Source organism: Doryrhamphus excisus, linkage group LG23 (genome assembly GCF_037039965.1).
Source record: "Doryrhamphus excisus strain RoL-2023G ecotype Guam linkage group LG23, RoL_Dexc_Guam_v1.1, whole genome shotgun sequence".
Lineage (NCBI taxonomy): Eukaryota > Metazoa > Chordata > Actinopteri > Syngnathiformes > Syngnathidae > Doryrhamphus > Doryrhamphus excisus.
In genome coordinates this window covers 3,375,898-3,397,130 of record NC_136379.1, presented here as the reverse complement: position 1 = coordinate 3,397,130, position 21,233 = coordinate 3,375,898, and the positions used below count along the sequence as shown (strand labels likewise).

The following is a 21,233-nucleotide window of genomic DNA, read 5'->3' as shown; positions in this document are numbered from 1 at the left end:
ATAAAGTTGGATTTTACACACACATTATTTTTAAAATAACAAATTCTAAAGTTTCATGACATAGTAGAATTCCAAACAGTACAGGTCTTATTCAAACCAAGGCATAATATTTTACCATATCCATTACAGAAATTGTTTCATGAACGTACTGGTGGTTATGATCTACGTGAGGAGCTAAATTTCAGGAAACAAAAACATAGAACAACATTAAAAAGCTTTAGCCCTACAATTAATGGGGTACGACTGTGGAATGATTTGGAGGCAGAATTGAAACAATGTCTAAATATAAAACTATTTAAATATAAGTATACATTAAATACAAAAATATTTGGAAAGTATAGTGAAAGTATATTGAAGGGATGTAAATATATGTTAACAGGATGCAAATTTATAAAACAGAGTCTGGTTATGTGTTGGCATCAAGAATAATGGACTGAAAAAGAATTGTGGCAGTGAGACCTTTACTTTTACTAGTCAAGCATCTCCAATGTTTTTTCCTTTTTGGTAGGCTTGGTTAGTGATTGGATTTTGTTTTGTTGACAAGTTAATTACTGCTTGTAACCACTGTCATTGCCATCTCAACTTACACTAAATAAGAGAACTAGGGTAGGCGAGACATGGGTTTGGGAGGGTGGGGTCTATCCATCCCAACAGACTCGGTCCCGTCTTTTTAATGCAACACACAGCATAGGACAACACGCCACTGATTAACTCAAGTTAAGTCGACAGGGCAGCCGGGTGAGGGCTTGCTGACTGGGGCTGCTGCCCACTCTCAACTGGCCCACTCCACACACTGGCTTTTTAATGCATGACACTATGTAGGGAAGGGAAAGGGTACAAAAAAAAGAATAAAGGAAGTGGACGTGAAAAACACTGTAGTGGGGATAGCAGTGACAACTGGGAAGTAGTAAGATTCAAGTGTGATTATTTAATTTGAGGTATTTTTAAGAATAGTTTTTGTTTTCACTCTCACAAACTTTTATTTTCAATCTCACTGAAACAATACCTTCAACTCTTCAGTCTTCAACTCTCACCTCTGGCAGAGCTTCACCTGCATCCCGGGGGATGACCGGGATATTGAGTCCGAATGGGCCATATTCCGTGCCTCCATTGCTGAGGTGACTAAGTGGAGCTGCGGCCGCAAGGCGGTCGGTGCCAGTCATGGCGGTAGGCCCCGAACCCGATGGTGGACACCAGAGGTCAGGGCCGCCGTCAAGCTGAAGAAGGAGTCCTATTGAGCATGCTGACAGGTACCGTCAGGCCAAACGGTTCGCGGCTTCAGCGGTTGTCGAGGCAAAAACTCGGGTGTGGGAGGAATTCGGTGAAGCCATGGAGCACGACTTTCGGTCGGCCTCGAAGAGGTTCTGGCAAACCGTCCGGCGCCTCAGAAAAGGGAAGCAGTGCCCGGTCCACACCGTTTACAGTGGAGACCGGGGGCCTGTTGACCTCGACTGGGGATGTAGTCGGACGGTGGAGGGAATACTTTGGGGCCCTTCTCAATCCCACTGACATACCTTCCATAGAGGAAGCAGAGTCTGAGGACACATACATGGACAGTGCCATCACCGTGGCTGAGGTATCTGGGGTGGTTAAATCGCTCCTCAGTGGCAAAGCTCCGGGGGTGGATCAGTTCCGCCCAAAATTCCTCAAGGCTCTGGATGTTGGCTGGCACGTCTCTTCAACATTGCGTGGAAGTCGGGAACAGTACCTTTGGATTGGCAGACCGGGGTGGTGGTCCCCTTTTCAAGAAGGGTGACTGGAGGGTGTGTTCCAACTACAGGGGGATCACACTCCTCAGCCTCCCTGGGAAAGTCTATTCCAGGGTGCTGGAGAGAGAAGGGTACGACCGTTGGTCGAACCTTTGTTACAAGAGGTCCAATGCGGTTTTCGTACTGGTCGTGGAACACTGGACCAGCTCTACACCCTCACAAGGGTGCTTGAGGGTGCATGGGAGTTTGCCCAACCCAATGTGCTTTGTGGATCTGGAAAAGGCCTTTGACCGTGTCCCTCATGGCGTACTTTGGGGGGTGCTCCGGGAGTACGGGATTGGTGGCGCGCTACTACGTGCTATCCAGTCCTTGTACAAACGAGGCAGGAGTCTGGTTCGCATTGCCAGTAGTAAGTTGAGCCTGTTTCCGGTAAACGTTGGCCTCCGCCAAGGCTGCCCTTTGTCACGGATTCTGTTCACAAATTTCATGGACAGAATTTCTAGGCGCATCCAAGGTGTTGAGGGAGTCCGGTTCGAGGGCCTTAGAATCTCATCTCTGCTATTTGATGAGATTGGCCTCTTTGGGCTGCGACCTTCAGTTTACTGGGACGGTTTGCATCTGTGAAGAGTGTGAAGCGTCTGGGATGAGACTCTGCACCTCCAAATCAGAGGCCATGGTTCTCAGTCAGAAAAGGGTGGAGTGGTCCCTCTGGGTTGGGAATGAGGTCCTGCCCCAGGTGGAGGAGTTTAAGTATCTCGGGGTCTTGTTCACGAGTGAGGGAAGGTGGGAGCGTGAGGTCGACAGACGGATCGGTGCAGCCTTGGCAGTAATGCGGTCGCTGTACCGGACCGTCGTGGTGAAAAGAGAGCTGGGCTGGAAGGCAACGCTCTCAATTTACCGGTCGATCTATGTTCCCACCCTCACCTATGGTCATGAGCTTTGGGTAATGACTGAAAGAATGAGATGGCGGATACAGGCGGCTGAAATAAGTCTCCTCCGTAGGGTAGCTGGACTCACCCTAAGAGATAGGGTGAGGAGCTCAGCCATCCGGGAGGCGCTCAGAACAGAGCCGCTTCTCCTTCACATCGAGAGGAGTCAGTTGAGGTGGCTTGGGCATCTAGTCTGGACGCCTCCCTGGTCAGGTGGTCCAGGCATGCCCAGCCGGGAAAAGGCCCTGGGGAAATGCTGGAGGGATTATGTCTCACAGCTGGCCTGGGAACGCCTTGGTGTCCTCCCGGTGGAGCTGGTGGAGGTGACCGGGGACCAGGAAGTCTGGGCTTCCCTACTAAGACGGCTTCCCCCGCGACCCGGACCCGGATAAGCGGAGGAAAATGGATGGATGGATGAAACAATACCATAACATTGATGTTTTTCACTCCATGTTAGCTTCTGATGACTGGTGTGGCGACTGTTTAGCTGGGGTGGTTTCTTTCTTTCTTTTGTACTGGACTATGTACGGTAGGATGACTAATAATGAACTGGTTGCTCTTGGCAGATGGCTGGGTGCCTCGAGCTGGGTGAGGGTGGTTGGATATGGAGTTTCTTTCTGTGTGGACAAGGAATAATATATGTTTTTGTTGGGATGAGGTTGGAATCTGGGGTGGTTAGGGGGGTGGGACCAGATAAGTTTTGCCTTCTTCCCACTCCCTTTTTGAATATGTGTACGTATACATATGTATTTTTATTTGTATTGATTTTGGGTAGTTTGTTATGCTGTGGATGTTTTTTATGTTCGCAATAAACTAAAGTAAACTCCCACTATGCTGCCTCTCTTCTTTCATATCTCTGTGGGGATTGACAATCCAAGTAGCAAAAGCGTGCTCAAAGCTAACAGCTGCTCCGAGTGTCAACAAAGGAGCAAGCTACCATCGTAATAAGGGCTGTGTTTGAATTCCAAGTCTGCATCCTACGAAGGCCAGACATTTGGAGGCTCCTCTTTTCTCCACCCGTTCCATCCTCTGCGCACACTTCTTTACCTCTTTTTAGGGATGGGTGTTTTCAACACTTTTTGATCAATAATTATGAGATTTAACAACATTATTATTATACAATTATTGATTTAATCATTAAGAAATGTCCACAGGCAGTCTGTTTTTTCTCAATTAAGAATTATTTTTTAAGAACCTTTAATCCAACAGAATGTGCAACTGAAACTCCTCACAAAATAAAAGCCAGAGACAGTTCTATTTTCTCAGACAAAATACAATTTCGCCTCTTTTTGACAGAATAAAAAATCATAATAAATAATAATAATTTAAGGAGAACATTAATCCACGTCTTGCGCAATTTACAATTTAAATGTAAGTGGAGGCCAATAGGCTATTCTCCAAAACAAAATAAATAGGCTACATTTCGCCTCTTTAAACAAAAAAATAAAACACATTATTAACTAATAGTAATTTAATCTAAGAATAAAGTAGACTTGCAGCTGACCTTTCTTTTTTTTTGCCAAAGGCACGGCTGAGAGAGGGAGATCCCACACAACAAATAACACATTATAGGCCTATAGGTTTACATGAAGGCTACGGTGGTAACCGTCCTGGGCTATAGCTTGTGGGTGTGGTGAACACCTTCTACCAATCTGTCGGATTGCAACCCAGGGGTGGGGGTGTCGGGAAAAAATTCTGAATCTCTCTTTCACTGCCAGCAGATACCCCCTACCTTCAGACACAGCAACAGGGCAGAAGTCAGCTTCCAGGCGGTTTTCCCCGCTGGTGGGATATTTTACTACCACCACATAGAACTCTGTTTAACACCGTCGAAAAATCAAAAAAAAAAAAAATACTCCCTCTCATTCACACACATACACTTCTTTCTGCGGCTAATGTTCATTCCTCTTAATTCCAGGACAAACCTCCACTGTTCTAGCACCTCCTCCACCAGTCCCTACTCTCAAATCCCAATGTCATCTGCAAACATCATAGTCCATGGAGATTCTTGTCTAACCTCATCTGTCAGCCTGTCCATGACCATAGCAAACACGAAGGGGCTCAGAGCTGATCCCTGATGCAGTCCCACCTCCACCTTGAACTCTTCTGTCACACCTACAGCACATCTTACCGCTGTCTTACAGTCCTCATACATGTCCTACACCACTTGGACATAGTACTTCCCTGTCACTCCAGACTTCCTCATACAATACCACAGTTCCTGTCTCTGTCAAAGCCTTTCTCACAAGGCAGCTCCCTCTGACCTTCTCTATTAGCATTCTTAAGGCAAATACTGTATAACTGTAGTACTTTTTTATTTTTTACATGAAACCATACTGCTGCTCACAAATGCTGACATCTGCTCTTAGTCTAGCTCAGGGGTCGGGAACCTTTTTGACTAAGAGAGCCATGAAAGCAAAATATTTGGAAATTTATTTCAGTGAGAGCCATATAATATATTTTAAAAGTGAATTCAACTAAATGTCAGTATAATAAGCCTCTGAATTTATTCTTTTAAATAATGTTGTTATAATACTCACCATTAATGCGACTTCTGGTGCTGCATGGATTTGCTGATGTCTTTGTAGTCTGGTTGGTACTTGGTGAGGTTAAGCTTCATGCAAGCGTTGAGACTTTCATCCGTTAAACGTGATCGTAGATTGGACTTGATGTTTTTAAGATGTGAGAATGACTGCTCACATGCATACGTAGATCCAAACATGGTCAACACAGCAATACTCACACGCTGCAGTGTGTGGTATGTGACAGGAAGCGCGTTCCAAGTTTTGAGAATCAGCTGGTCTTCGGGTTGAAGTTTTTTCATTTCTGTCCACATCTGTTTGCTCGCCAAATCCGCTTTCTGTCGTGTGATTCTTTCCAAATCTTCATTCAGTGACTTGAACTTGTTCACCCACATGTCTGAGGCCTTCAGGTCAGCCACTTCTGCTTCAAAATCTCTGACGGAGACACCAGCAATGTAACTCAGGTCGGCTGTGTTCAGTGAACACTCGGTTGGATGGGTGATGAACTTAAAAAGAGGAGCATGCTCACGAAATTCTCCAAAGCGTGCTTTGAAGGACTGTAGGAGACTGGATGTGAAGCCAGCTAGCTGGTGGAGATCAAAGTTTTGAATGGTCTCACTTGCTGTGCATGCATCTTTAAACTGGCTCAGTTTTTCAAAATGTAGTAAACGACCTGTTTCAAGATCCATAATGAAGAGCTCTAGCTTGTTTTCAAAAGCAAACACAGCTTGTTGAAGGGATAACACTGTATTTCCAATGCCTTGCATTTTCACGTTGAGCTGGTTCAGATGTTCAGTCATATCTACGAGATAGTAAAACTTGAGGAGCCACTCAGTTTCGGCTAGCTCAGGATGCTCGATGCCTTTCATTTCAAGGAAAGTCTGGATTTCGTTCAGGCAAGCCGCAAAACGGCTAAGCACCTTCCCTCTTGACAACCAACGCACATTGCTGTGCAAAAGCAGACCAGGATAGTTATTTCCAACTTCATCCAGCAGTGTTTTAAACTGGCGATCATTTAAGGCTCGGGCAGCAATAAAGTTGATCACACGAATGACCAGCGACATCACTTCGCCAAACTGCCCGTCACACATCTGAGCACAAAGTGCCTCCTGGTGTAGAATGCAATGGAAACTTAGGATGGGTCTATTTTCATGTTCACGAAGAAGCGCCACAAATCCTTTGTTTTTCCCCACCATACACGGAGCGCCACCAGTACACACTGAGAAAAGTTTATCCATAGGTAGATTTTTTTCTTGAGCAAACTCCATGAAAGACTTGAATAAATCCTCACCTCTTGTGGACCCTTTTATTGGCAGAACAGCAAGACTTTCTTCGCGCAGTATGTCATCAACAGCATATCTTGCAATCACGCTGAACTGCGACAAATGGCTCACGTCTGTTGACTCATCCAAAGCCAGGGAAAAGAACGGTGCTGCATTTATGTCCTTCACTTGCGTTTCCTCCACTTTGTTTGCCATCATGATGGCACGCTCATGAACAGTTCTTGCCGACAGAGGCATGTCTTGTATCCGTTTGATTATCTTGTCTTTGTTCGGAAGATCATCAAAAAGTTCATTGGCTACATCCAGCATGAACGTTTTAGCATACTCGCCATCTGTGAATGGTTTTCCGTTCCTCACTATTGCTAAAGATCCAGCAAAGCTAGCGGAGTTATAGTCACCTTGCCGGGTCCATACGCGGAGTTGCTGCTGGCTGGCTTGCACCCTGCTCAGTAGCTCTTGGCACGCTTTCTTTCTGCTGTCTCCCGCAGGGTATTTTGATGCAAAGGTAGCATGGCGCGTGTCGAAGTGCCGCTTTAGATTCGACCGTTTCATCGATGCAATTTTGTCATTGCAAATTAGACACACCGCAGAACCTGCTCTCTCCACAAAGGCGAATTCTTCGGTCCATTCGTCCCGAAATGTACGATACTCGTCATCTTTTTTTCTTTTCGCCATCCTCTTTGTCGAAGGGTTAACTTTGAGCTAATGACTGAGCAGACGGATTCAAAAGGGAGCGTTTACCTGTTTACAGACATGAGCAGTGAAAAATCGATGGATGGATTAAAGCAAGTGAGAATATTTTGTTTTATCTGCGAGCCAGATGCAATCATCAAAAGAGCCACAGCTGGCTCGCGAGCCATTGGTTCCCGACCCCTGGTCTAGCTTCAACTACTGTTTCCCATAACTTCATTGCTACCAAGCACCTTGACAATGAAAAGGAAGAAAGAAGGCAGTTTTCTCTTTTACTCGCGATGTACAACCGCTCTGAGTACACTCTCCGTTGCCTCCCTTTTATTTTCGTGGGGTGTTCCCTAAGTTACAAAGTTCACAATGCAGCCCTAAAGGACAGGGAAGTGGCAGTTGCAATGTGATGTGATCAAGCAAACACAAGCAAAACAGTTGATTGCATTTAGATGTATGATAAGAATACAATTGGTGGACTTCGTCGTGCCTCTGTGTGCCACTGTGGTCAGATGTTTTCTGTTTCCTCTTCACAATCTTGAGTGTCTTGAAGTCTTTTATTCCATACGCACACTCAGCCGAAGGTCAGCAGGATACAGGGCACATACATACAATATTTAAATGTGTTCACAGTCAAATATATAAAAACTTCAATGAACATTTACCTATCATTTCCCTCCTGTTTATCATGTATTTGCACAAATTCTCATATCATTCGCTAACCTCTTCCTGTCGGCATTTTCTGCTAGGAAGTCATTTTATGAAACAATACATTTACACTCAGAAGGATATGCTGTAGGTTTTGTTGCTTACTCATCGTCCCTTGCTTCTGGGAACAGGTTTGGGAGGTGGACGTCCTCCATTTCAATAGCTGTCTCAAACTCTCTGTCACTTCCCTCTTGATCCAATAAAAGATACATTTGTGCAATCTTAGCCTCTACGGGTGTAATAGCGGCTGTAATTAATTGGTTAAACAACCCTCGTAGACAGGGAATAACACAACATCCACACAATGTTAAGATGGCTGCAAAAACTGCGATAGAGAGCAATAGTGTGGACACGAAGGATTTATACTCGCCAAACATGCCAAACCAATCATCCCACCAACTGGTATTCACTCCAGAGTGTTCTTTCATTTTACTGTTCAAGGTGCGGAGACCCTCTATGGCTTGGGTCAAGCTGCCATCAACAGCTGTGTTGTTAGGAATGAAGGTACAGCATTGTTCACCGAACATAGCACAAATGCCTCCTTCCTTTGTCAACATGTCCACCATTGCGGTGGACATGTTGACCTGTTTTGGTAATCCATAAGGGATGTGGCTTTCAGCTGATCACGCACGGCTTCAAACCCGCACTGTGTCCAGTCACCCAATTTTTGTACATTGTAGTGGATGTAGTTTATTCTGTCCGTATTTTTATTAATTGTAACCCATAGGAAAATTGACTCCGATCCAGTGGCTTTTTGATTCACTATTTTATGTTCGTCCGGCACCCCACGGGGTACTCCGATGGCATTAATGTACTATGTTGGATTCTTTTCACCTAGCCAACTTGGTTAAGACCTTTTTTTTTTTTTTTCGAAATGGATTGTTCTAAGGATTGGTCTTGGTCCATACATACTACACAATCTCCTCGATATGACACATTTGCTGCTTGTTCCACTAACAGCAGCAAATTATTGTTTCGTTGTGAAATGCCTACAGTGACATGAAACCAATCATCTGCATTTCGAATTACAGCTATTTTAACACCAGCATGTTGCGTATAGTCATTTGTGATTGGCAGATCAGCATATGTCATTGTTTGATTTTCACAAATAATTACAGGGAATTAGGGGTCTGCCTCAGATGAGTAGGCCCATAAAGGAAAACCCCAACATGAAGTATTGAAAATAGAACCCAATGGTTCGTCATGTGGGTGAAGTTTGACTGAACTAAAAGCAAAGGTCATACTTAAAACGGGCCCTTGTTTTCTCAACATAATCTTATCGTGAAAATGTTTTGCTTCTATGGTGGTACCAGGTGTCCAGTAGTCACCTTCCTGAGTAGTAATTAATGAGGCCCATCTTAGATCTAACACATGTCCAGTAACATACCACCAATAACTAGCATATGTCTTCCTTGATACTTTGTTGTTGCATTTCTTTAAGGGTATCATTATCTTAGTTGTTGTTGTTCAGCTAACAAGACACTGCTCTGTTGTTCTGCAGCTGCCTTAGCCATTTTATCTGCGAAAGAATTTCCCTTTGAAACACTATCTGTTCCATTTGTATGAGCTAAGCACTTACCACTCTCCATTCACACACTCATTCACACAAACGGAATTTAAATGCGCATAGGACTCCGCCGTCCTGTTCTTTACGGAATTTCTCGGACTCCGCCGTCCATCAGTTACTTGCCATTGACTAGTATTCACAAGGCTTTATACACAGAATTTAAATGCATACGACGCCGCCGTCCTGTTCTTTACGGAATTTCTCAGACTCCGCCGTCCATCAGTTACTTGCCATTGACTAGTATTCACAAGGCTTTATACACAGAATTTAAATGCATACGACTCCGCCGTCCTGTTCTTTACGAAATTTCTCGGACTCCGTCGTCCCTCAGTTACACGGAATTTAAATGCATAGGACTCTGCTGTCCTTCTCTTTACGGAATTTCTTGGACTCCGCCGTCCATCTCTTACATGAAATTTAAATGCATAGGACTCCGCCGTCTTTTGACACGTCACTCACCTGCTGTTGTCTTCTTTCTTCGAGGTATGCCGTCAACCGTCAGACCCCAGCTGACGAGGCGAAAACTAGTCCCGGAAAGGGTCTGTATGCCGTGGCCACGGTCTTTCTAGTTGTCGTTTCCTCAGCTGGAATCCTGAGGTATCTTAGCATCCGGCTCGAAGGACCTAGAAAATGTCAGGTCCAAGCACCTTGACAATGAAAAGGAAGAAAGAAGGCAACAGTTTTCTATTTTACTCGCGAGGAGAAATGGAAGAGATGTACTCGGCATACAATCTCCAACCGCTCTGAGTACACTCTCAGTTGCCTCCCTTTTATTTTCATGGGCGTGTTCCCTAAGTTACAAAGTTCACAATGGACAGGGAAGTGGAAGTTGCAATGTGATGTGATCAAGCAAACACAAGCAAAACGGTTGATTGGATTTAGATGTATGATAAGAACACAAATGTACCTAATGGTGTGTCCAGTGAGCGTCCAAGGAAAACAGTCTTGACTAGAACTGACTAACGCCTGTCATACTTCCTGTTCTAGAATGATCTTTGGCTGAGGTCACCTGAGCTTTCAGTCAGGTGGTTGGCCTTCCTGCTACGATGCTCCTTCCAATGGAAAGACCAGACTGGAGAGATTAACTCCCCAGATTAAAGTGGCCAATGCCCCATCTCAGCCTAATCCTGCCATCTGTCAGAGAGCATCTGACAAGACGCCACTCTCTGCGCTCCCTTGGCCAATAAATAAAAGAAACTTTAAGAAGACAATGGAGGCGATGTACCTTCTCAAGCATCCTGGGGTCCAAAAGAAGATTCTGGCTGGAGGCACTGGCCCTCTACCTCACTTCCCACCTGGGACCAAGGTAGTGGAGACAGCATTAAATAAGATAAACCAAGGCAGATTGCATTTTTAGATATGCATCTTTTTACTGTATCACATATTCATTTGTGTTACATTGCCTGCTTCAATTAGTCTGTGTTGAAATATTCATGACATGATGGCGTGTGTGTGAGAGCAACCTGTTGAGCAATAGAAGGGCTGTACGATATCAGATATCTATAGATGTGTCTGAATGCACCTGAATGCACCAGAGCAGCTGCGCAGTAATACAAGCAACCAAACTCTCCTAAAAGTTTTTTTTTTTTAACATAACGTTTTCCTTTGAAAAAATGCAACAAATTGTATTCTCACAAAATAATTGTTTTTTTAATAGGAAAAAAACTATTTTGTTCCCAGTAAAACAGACTCCAGAAATGTTAACAATGCTCTATTTAAAAATTTCAACATTTTCACGAGCGTACAAACCGTACGAGGGGGGGAGGGACATCAACGTACGCTTTTTTGAAAACCAGAAAATGTCGATGTCTGTATGTTCGAACCGCGGGGCGCAGTCAAATTTTAGCGCGAATAGATTGGTCCCCAGTCGTCGTATGCTAGCGCGAGAGCGTACCAGTCCACGCGATACTCCACGTAGCTCTGCGTGCTTCGCATTCCAACACAACAATCAGACAATGGCCGACCCCGGTGATTTCGATTACCTATTTTCGTTCATCAAAAAGAGAATTACTGCCATTCATCGCTCACCGAGCAATGCATACGAACAATACATCAATGGTTACTGCTTTGTGCGTTCGGAAAGAAAGCGGAAGGACGCTGTAGCGGCTGGCCAGGCGGCTTGGAAAGGTTCCAAATCGAAGGAATCGAGCAGGGCGGATTTGTTCCGAAGTGCCGTTGCGAAAATGGAGAAGATCAAAACTAAACCGACCATCCTGAATCTATTCGACAGCTCTGTGTTTATTTTCTATATTTGGGCATAGACCTGGCTGTGATTGCCATTTTCTGAATTACTCTGTGGTGGTGAATTTGACTTTGTGGACAGTACAGTAACAATCAATGTGATTTTCACTTCCTGTGATACACGGACTAGACTATAGGTGTGATTGTTAAGCCTTTTCAAAACAGTTGTGGCATCTTTATTGCATACTTCGCATAGAGTTGAGTTCAAGGGTTGTGTCCATCATTTCAAAGAAAATTTTATCTCCTCAGGCTTTTGGAAACCAGGGGCAACTCTTCTGCTCCTTGAGTAATCATGTGTGTATACAAGAAGTATTCCCTTGTTTAAAAAATCCTGTGGAAAACAGTTGTAGCATCAGGACTTTTCTACATGTATCATTTGATAGAAAGAACAATACAAAAAGAAAGAAAGAAAAATACAAAAAAGAGGCCATTGATTTGAATTTTTTATCTTGCTTGTGTTCAATACAATGTTGATGGGCAGTGACTGATTGACCAGAGTCCCAAAATACAGCCAGAGAACACTATTGGACATGTTCGAATTTCATGGCTGTATTGGGTCAGTTGGTCATAGACCTATCAACATTTTTCATTTGGGATTGTACTCTTTTTTTTGGGGGGGGGGGGGGGGTTGCACAAAAGAGTACTCTTTGTACTCTTGTGAAAATGTTGAAAATTATGGATGGCCCCTTAGATAACTCACTTGTATATGAACCTAGCGGCAGCAACATTGTTATTGTAGGCGCTAGCACACATTTTTTTGGTGTCGTGACACAGTGATGCACTGCTTCTCTGCAGTGATAAAAACAAGCATCTAACAACTACGATTCGATGTTTTGCTTACACACAGCAAGGCAGACTGTGCCACTCGGTGAAACACAGTGAAATTTCTGTCGGCATGACTTGACAAGCTCCACATTTCCACCACCTATTCATGACAGTGTAATGACTTACCCAGCCCTGCGACTAAGTTTCACTCTCACGGGCTGTAGCTAAACCCCTGTATATTCAGGCCCAAAAAGACATGGTTCTGGATCCGCATTTGTCCAAAGGCAGTCATTGGCAACAAAGTCTGCCATGATGCAATCACACATGTGTATGGCACAAAGTAGTGCTAGATCTGAAATCACAGGAACACACAGGAAAGATGTTGTTTAAAATGATAAAAATACAGCAAAATACTGTAATTATTGCATGTTATCAAGAATTACTGCATGGTCACATGTTTGTCATACGTAAATGTTTGAGACCATGAAACTAAAGTCAATATTAGTCAACGGCAACAAAACTGAACACAAAACCTGAACTTTTGTTAATAATTCATGGAACAAATCAAGCAAGAAAAAATGTAAAGACCTAAGTCAGGCTTATTAATAAAAAGACCAAACTTTTAACAAAAAAGGGAGTCAGAATAAACATCAATAAAAGAAATCAATCAATAAAAAAGGTAGCGATAAAATACTCACGGCTCTGCCTCGCTTACTCCACTTACAAAGCTGTACTTGATGAAGTCAGGATTGTACTTACATGAAAATGTAGTCTTTTGGGGCGGGCTGGCACCCCTTTTGTCTTCATTTTTTTGGTTTAAAAAATTCTCCATTGCTAGTTGTAGTTTAATGTCTTCTTCAGATCTTCTGTGAGCTTGTTAAACAACTAAGACATTACCGCCACCATCTGGTTGGAAGCTGCACTGTAACTGAGCGTCTGCTGGATAACATACAGTAGCATAGCAGCTAGCCTATCTCTGGTGTCTTCAGTTGATAACTTACTACGCAGTTCCACGGCCCTCGCTGCCCACTGGTGCAAAACTCAAACGTTTTTTGTGGCCCTATAGGTGGCGCTTGAGGCCCAAGTTTGGGAACCCTATGGTTAAGAGTCACTGTCTTAGAGCACATCCTCAGCTGCTGGCTGAAAGCCCTGGCATGTTCAACTTTTGTCTCATCAGGCCATTCAGGCTTATATGCCTTTCTTATGTTGGAGTCATGAACACTGACCTAAACTGAGGCAAGTGACGCTGTAGTTCTTTGGATGTTATTTTGGGGTCTTTTGGATGAGTGAACCGCACATTCTTGAAGTAATTTCAGAACGCCATCTAGTCACTCCTGGTAAGGTTCAGCACTGTAACGTGTTTTTTCCATTTGTGGTTCGCTGGAGTCCCAAAGCTTTAGAAATGCCTTTATAACTGTTTATAGACTGATGGATCTCAATCTCAGTAATGTTTTCACAGGATGGGGGGTGGGGGCCGCTTGCCTTGGTGGCGGTTGAACATCTTGCCACAGCAAGATATATTCAGGCACAGAGGAAAGAGAGATGGTCGCTGATCCTTGAGGATGTGTGAGCAGGAGCAGAGAAGTGGGCCAGCCAGATGGTCGGAATGCTGCAGGTAGCAGGTAGCCTTAGAGCATATCCTCAGCTGCTGTCTGAAAGGCCTCAGCAAAGGGCGCTACCGCTGGAGACACAACCAGGCCCTGAAAGCCATAGCAAATACAGTGGGATCATTCGCAGGAGCCGGGTCTAATATGGACTAGCGCTGGAAAAAGGAGAAGTGTAGTTTTGTTGGATTTTCCAAATTAGAATAAAAGGTTTCACATATCACAGTGCTTTCCTCATACTAACAAAGCCAAAAGGGCCACTTTTTTTAATTTAAGTTAAGCCAATTTCATTCCCCTTTTTTGCACATTCTTTACTATCCTGTTATGAGAAGGAAAAATGGCTCACAGACTGGTATTAGATTTACAAAATGTATTAAACTATATTAACCAGAATAGAAAAGGATTAACAATGAATCAGAAAGAATAGAATTGCAGTCCCTGGAGCTCCAGATGGCATAATCTCTTTTCTTGTTCACCCCGATCCCTTCATTCCCTTTAAGTAAGTCTGAGACGACTTGCCCAAGATAGCTTTCTCCAGAATTCTTTGATGATGGTGTGGCGTCACCAACAGGTGACAACTTGTTCCTTCTGCTGAGGCGATGTTCTTTACAAACAGCACATCCTTCCCCAGATTGCCCTAAATCCTGATTTTGTCTGTGTGTGTGTCCTTATCTACACAGCTGTGGATGCTGGCAGTTCCTAGATGCTTGCTTGACCTTTGACTCACTTAAACTAAAATGCTCTTTTTATTTTCTTACTATAGTTAATACTGCAGGGCTGCATGGTGCTCAAGTGGTTAGCATATAGGCCACACAGCCAGGAGATTGGGGTTCAATTCTCGGCTTGGGCATCTTTGTGTGGCGTTTCCGGTTTCCTCCCACATTCCAAAAACATGCATGTTCGGTTAACATGCCCCGCCTCTTGCCCAAAGTCAGCTGGGATGGAGTCCAGCATACCCGCAACCCCAGTGGGGCTCAACGGCACAGTAAATGGATGGATAGTGAAAGGGACAGTTCAGATTTTTTGACATGAAGTTGTATTACACCCCCATAAGCAGTTAAGTCTGTCAACAACGACCCACTCCCCACTTCCTATCCTAAGCTGAGTTCTGGTCGGATTTCAGTACTGATGAAAGTAGTTCAGCTAGTTGCTGGGGACAGTTAAGTGTTTGGCTTCTCAAAACAATATGAGTTCAAAAGCACAACACATTTGCATCCCAAAAATGCGTACTCGGGGAAAAAAAACAGACTTCACAAATCACTCTAAGTTCTTTTCTCTGCGGTCGTATCACTTTGTGCTCCCGCCTGCGAAGCAAATGTGCATACATTACAGATACGTACCATTTTTTAAACCACCATAGCTCTTGCGTTGCAGTAATCGTGATCCGCACATGTAGACATTATGAAACACACACAAAGTGTTCCAATTGTTGTTTAGCCACATTTTCTGTCTGTTTTTCCACATTTACTTTTCCTTGTCTTGCCACTTTTTCTAGCCACTTCAATCTTCCCGCGTCTTCAAACACACGCTTCCTTTTTTGTCCTCTGCATGGATGACGGAAGCACGTTGATGACGTAAGCGATTCTTTGAAACGTGACAAATTATCTGAATATTTGTTGCAGCCCTAGTTATTTTTACATTTATTCACTTCCTGTATTCCAGGTATGACTTTTTTAAACTCACTTTTTAAACTTAGTTGAAATATTGCCACCTGCTTTGAAATAGGAAACATGAGCGCCAAGTGCATGCAATATACGTGCTTGAAAATATAGTTTAGTTTGTGGGTGTGAAAACCAGGAATGCTGCTGAATGCTTCATCTTTAAAAGTGCCTACTGTCGTAATTAAGGATCAGCCGATACATCGACCAGCCGATATATCGGGCCGATATTTGCGTTCTTTACTTGAATCGTATCGGCCAATATGCCGAGTGGGTTCGGCGATGTAGGCTAATATGTACAGCTGTTACCAACACCGCTTTAATGTCAACGTTGGCAATTCAGTTCCGTGGTGTTTGGAGGACTTTCATTCAGCCAACGCCGGGCTGACGTTAAATGCGTGTTGTGTTATGTGTGTGTGCGCCGTGAGCACGCACGCACAGAACGAATTGGAGCAGCCGTGTCTGCTTCTCAGAAGTCTTTAGCATGCACAACACAAACTTTAACGATGAGCGAAATGAGAAATGATGAGAGAAATGAGAAATGAGAGAAATGTCAGTGTGATGTGTTTGTGTGTGTGGGGGGAGGGGGGGGCTCACTCTCACACTCCTACTGTGTTCAGTGTTTACATTTCAAAAATATTTGTTTAAACTTGAGACCTGTAATATTTGTTATCATTGTCACTTTTTCATGTAAATTGAGGCAGCAAAAGCAGTATCTGACACAAATATCGGGCCAAGCAAAATCAGCCATTGGCAAAGGGTGATGGAAAAAAATCAGTATTGGCCCGAAAAAAAACATATTGGTCGATCCCTAGATATAATGGTGGTATTTTACAACTACGATAAATCATGTACAACACATGTAATTCAGAGGCCTGCGAAGCTTTTTCTTTTCTTTTTACTTTTTCTTTTCTATTTGTTAGTCATTTGATTGTCCTGAATCAACAATCCAGCATTTATAGTGGGTGTGGTGGATCTTACCAGTCCTGCAGCGCAGTGGTCAGCAGAGGGCAAGGTAGGTCGCCGTCATGTTCCATTGTAAATTAAGTGTCACGGTTTGTCATGCAGGTGTTGCGATGCGACCCCAGGATGCAGAGATAAAGCAAATGGTGCAGGAAAAAGCTGAGCTTTTATTCTTGAAATTCGGCGAACACAGCACTGGCATACGACACGTTGCAAATAACAAACAATGCACCAACAAAAACTAGACCACCTGGCTGAACTAAATACAAGAATCAAATTGGAAACAGGTGCGCATAGAAGAGGGTGTAAAAGGGACGAAACACAGGACAGACCAACACAGGAAGAACTACAAAATAAGAGCATGAAAACCGGAACTAAGGCAAACAACGTGAAACACAAAAACTGTCACACAGGAGGCGATGCAGATTGTGACAGTACCCCCCCCCCCTCAAGGACGGATCCCAGGCGTCCTAAAGAGTCCGCAAACGAAAAGGGAAGGGAGGTGGGAGGACTGGAGGAAGAGGCGGCGCCGGAGGAGGCGCCGGAGGAGGCGCTGGAGGAGGCGCCGTCGTGGCGTCCCGCCGCTGAAGAGGCGGCGCCGGAGGAGGCGGCGGCGTGGCGTCCCGCCGCTGAAGAGGCGGCCCCGGAGGAGGCGGCGGCGTGGCGTCCCACCGCTGAAGAGGCGGCGCCGGAGGAGGCGGCGGCGTGGCGTCCCGTCGCTGAAGAGGCGGCGCCGGAAGAGGCGGCGGCGTGGCGTCCCGCCGTGGTATCGGTGACGCCGGAGGAGGCGGCGTGGCGTCCTGTCGTGGTATCGGTGACGCCGGAGGAGGCGGCGTGGCGTCCTGCCGTGGTATCGGTGACGCCGGAGGAGGAGGGGCAGTCCCTCTGTCTTGGCTGGACTGTGGAGCAGAGGAACAGCAATGTGAGTCTTTGTCCAGAGGAAACGTACCGGGCAGCACATCCCGGTTAGCCGGAAGAACCAGTTGCGCTGGCGGTCCGGCGGGCTGTTCCTCCTTGGGCGACCAGCAGAGGGCATCATCCCCACACTCCAAGGACGGGGTGTGACGTGCGTCCTCCAACGCACGGCTGGTCGTACTAGCCCCCCCTTCCGAAGGCGGATTCCAGACGCCGTATGCCGCTAGACGCGGAACCAGGGACGGGAGGAGGGGGACCTGGAGGAGGGTCTTGAGTTCTGCCTGCTCTGCTGCCCGGACCAGGTCTACAAGGGACCGCACGTGGGGTTTGGAGTCTGGAGGGGTCTGGAGCATCAAGCCGCTGGACACGAGAGCCAGGGGATGCTGGGGCTTGGGGTTGCGCGGCTTGGGCACAGGAGGAATCCGGGGAGTCACGCAGCTTGACACGGGAGCCAGGCTTTGGGGAACCTTGAAGCTGCGCGGCTTTGGGACAGGAGGGATCTCGGCCGTCACGCAGCTTGGCACGGGAGCCGGGGTTTGGGAACCCTTGAGGCTGCGTGGCTTTGGGACAGGAGGGATCTGGGCCGTCACGCAGCTTGGCACGGGAGCCGGGGTTTGGGAACCCTTGAGGCTGCGTGGCTTTGGGACAGGAGGAATCCGGGGAGTCACGCAGCTTGACACGGGAGCCGGGTTTTGGGAAACCTTGAAGCTGCGTGGCTTTGGGACAGGAGGAATCCGGGGCGTCACGCAGCATGGCACAGGAGCCGGGTTTTGGGAGACCTTGAAGCTGTGTGGCTTTGGGACAGGAGGGAACTGGGCCGTAACGCAGCTTGGCACGGGAGCCGGGTTTTGGGAACCCTTGAGGCTGCGCGGCTTGGGCACAGGAGGGGAACGTGTGCCGCACTCCTCTTCGTGTTGCGCGGGAGGCAACGAGGATCCGGAAGAGGGCGGCGAGAAATCGGCGTGCTTGCATGGAGTGGGGGCCTCTGAAGCAGCGTGAGCGGGGGGAGCACCCCGGCTTGGCGCGGAGGTGAGGGAGGAAACGGCTTCGCCCGCTGAAGCCTTGCTGGAGCCGGCCGAGACGTGCGTCGGCGTCGTCGCCGGGCTGGTGTGTCAGCGCCGTGTCCGGGGTACACCCACGCCATGGGTATAAGTGTGCCGTCCGGCCCCCACCATGTCTTCCAGCCTCTCCAGAATGAACTGTGCGCACTCCTCCTCCATTGCCTTGAAAACCTGCAAGGTCCAGAAGTCCATCTCTGCGAGGTCGTCGTTTGGTTGGTGCATTCTGTCACGGTTCGTCATGCAGGTGTTGCGATGCGACCCCAGGATGCAGAGATGAAGCAAATGGTGCAGGAAAAAGCTTAGCTTTTATTCTTGAAATTCGGCAAATGCAGCACTGGCATACGACACGTTGCAAATAACAAACAATGCACCAACAAAAACTAGATGCACCTGGCTGAACTAAATACAAGAATCAGGTGCGCGTAGAAGAGGGTGTAAAAGTGACGAAACACAGGACAGACCAACACAGGAAGAACTACAAAATAAGAGCATGAAAACCGGAACTAAGGCAAACAACGTGAAACACAAAAACTGTCACACAGGAGGCGATGCAGATTGTGACATTAAGCTCCATATTTCTTCATTCTTCAACCCAATTTGTTACAAAAACCATGAAATATGCATACATACAAGTAAACCACTGGGTAGTGTAATAAAGAACACGTCACATTCGTCTCTTAATTAGTACTCGTTACAAATGACGACATTCACACTTTTTCAAGTCCTATTTTTAACAGTGGGACTGTTCAACATCCACAATAAGCTTCACCACAAAACATAAACACACTATATTCTCACCCCGTTTTGCACAATTACTGTTGGAATTAAACTTACATTTCCAACAAGTGTTGGTTCAGACAGCTGGTAATACTGTGCTGGCAAGTGAGCTCCCACTTCAACTGTGCATGTACATTAGTATTGTAATGCCTCTGGTTGTGGTAAAGATGAGACTCACATGGCCGATACACTTCAGTCGCTTTACTAATAGCGGTCAACTTTTTAAACAGTTCACTCACACCCGGGTTGCTGTGGGCCACAACCCACACCAACACACGCGCAGTCTTCGCTCCTCGCTAGCGCTCCCTCTCCACTCGCTCACCCAGCCTCACGCTCTCACTTGTGATGTGGCACCGTCACCATTCAAGCCCGGCCCTATTAAAGGCCCAAACACACAAAGTCACAGATAGTATTACACTGTCTCCCCCTTAATAAGCCCCTTGCCCCGAGGGGTCAACAACAAAATCCCTGGACCGACCGCCTGGTCTCCACCTCTGTCTCCGGGGCCGGCCCTGGCTTGACACCTGTCCATCCCAGCGGTGGGATCCGGGGAACTGGGATCCACCGCATGTTTTGAGCCAGCCGGTGAAGCAGGCCCCACCTCAAACTGGGAAACTCGTTTGCCTCTAGGGAGAACTGCAACCCAATAAACAACTTCCCCGACCCGCTCAAGCACCCTGCATGTCATCCCAATGGCTGTCCAGTTTTGGGCAACGTCCTCTTTTCCGCTTGGGCGTGTAAACCCAAATTAGGTCACCCGGCAGTAAGTCATGTCTTTTGCTGCGCATATCATGGTTCCTCTGCTGCCTCATACCAGCCTTCTCCAGCTGATCCCAAGCGAATGCGCCGCCTCCAGCCGGTCCTCCAAATTTCCGGGCATACTCGGGCGGCCTCCCAACTGGCTACGGATCTCCTGGCGCAACATCAACAAGGCTGGGGTGCAACTTGTGGAACTCTGGACAGCTGAGCAGTCGGCCATTAGCACTAGTGGATTGTGCTGCCATCAGCACCAGTGGATTGTGCTGGTCCCAGTCACACTGATGGCCAGCTGCTGCTGCATGGTGCGATTAAATCGCTCCACTTGGCCACCCGGTTCTCGGAAGGTCAGCCACTGTAGCGCTGCGTGGTCCATGGCCGTGGGAACGCCACACAGATAGTATTTGAAGTGCCGTGCCGCCAGCACAACAGCCAACAGTTCATGTCTGGTCACACAATATCGACGCTTACTTTTGTTGAAGACTCGACTGAAGTAGGCGACCTTCTGGACCCACCTGCAATAACACTGCCCCCATGCCAACATTACTTGCATCTGCGTCCAACACAAAGGCAAAGCAGGGTCTGGGGCTGTGTGGACAGAAGCATTCATGAGGGACCTCTTGAGGTTGGCGAACGCCTCTTGGCATTCTGGTGTCCATGCATAGCACTGGCCATTTTGGAGTAGGCGAAACAAGGGTGCACCAATGCAGGAAAATCCCTTCACGAACCTCCGATAATATAAGGCGAGTCCCACGAAAATCTTGAGCTGCTTTTGGTACTTTGGGGCCAGCCCGTTTCTGATGGCGCTGACTTTCTCTTCCAGTGTGCTAATACCACCTGCGTCCACCCTGTGGCCCAAGAACACTCCACCTCTCGCCAAATAAAGTGGCACTTTTCTGGATGCAGTTTTAGTCCAGCCGCTGCAATCCTCCCCAACACTAGCCTCAGGGAGTGAAGTGCAGCCAGGAAGGACCTCCCATGGACGAGGATGTCGTCCAGGTACACTGGACACTGCTTTCTGGAAATGTTTGCAAGCAGTGTCCATCTGTCGCTCGAATGTCCCTGGTGCATTGCAAAGTCTGAAACTCATGACC

The 21,233-nt window shown here is 46.5% G+C and overlaps 1 protein-coding gene across 2 annotated transcripts in view; it reads left to right on the top strand.

Annotated features, from left to right (window-relative positions):
• Positions 1-10,516: 10,516 nt before the first annotated feature.
• The window catches only part of LOC131131368 (aryl-hydrocarbon-interacting protein-like 1), a 32,500-nt gene continuing 21,783 nt past the window's right edge, over positions 10,517-21,233 (top strand). For both annotated transcript variants that reach the window (XM_058076034.2, XM_058076033.2), the window contains exon 1: positions 10,517-10,705. In XM_058076034.2, coding sequence (XP_057932017.2) covers positions 10,610-10,705 — 96 coding nt within the window. In that variant the 5' untranslated portion in view covers positions 10,517-10,609. The remainder of the gene's footprint in view (positions 10,706-21,233) is intronic.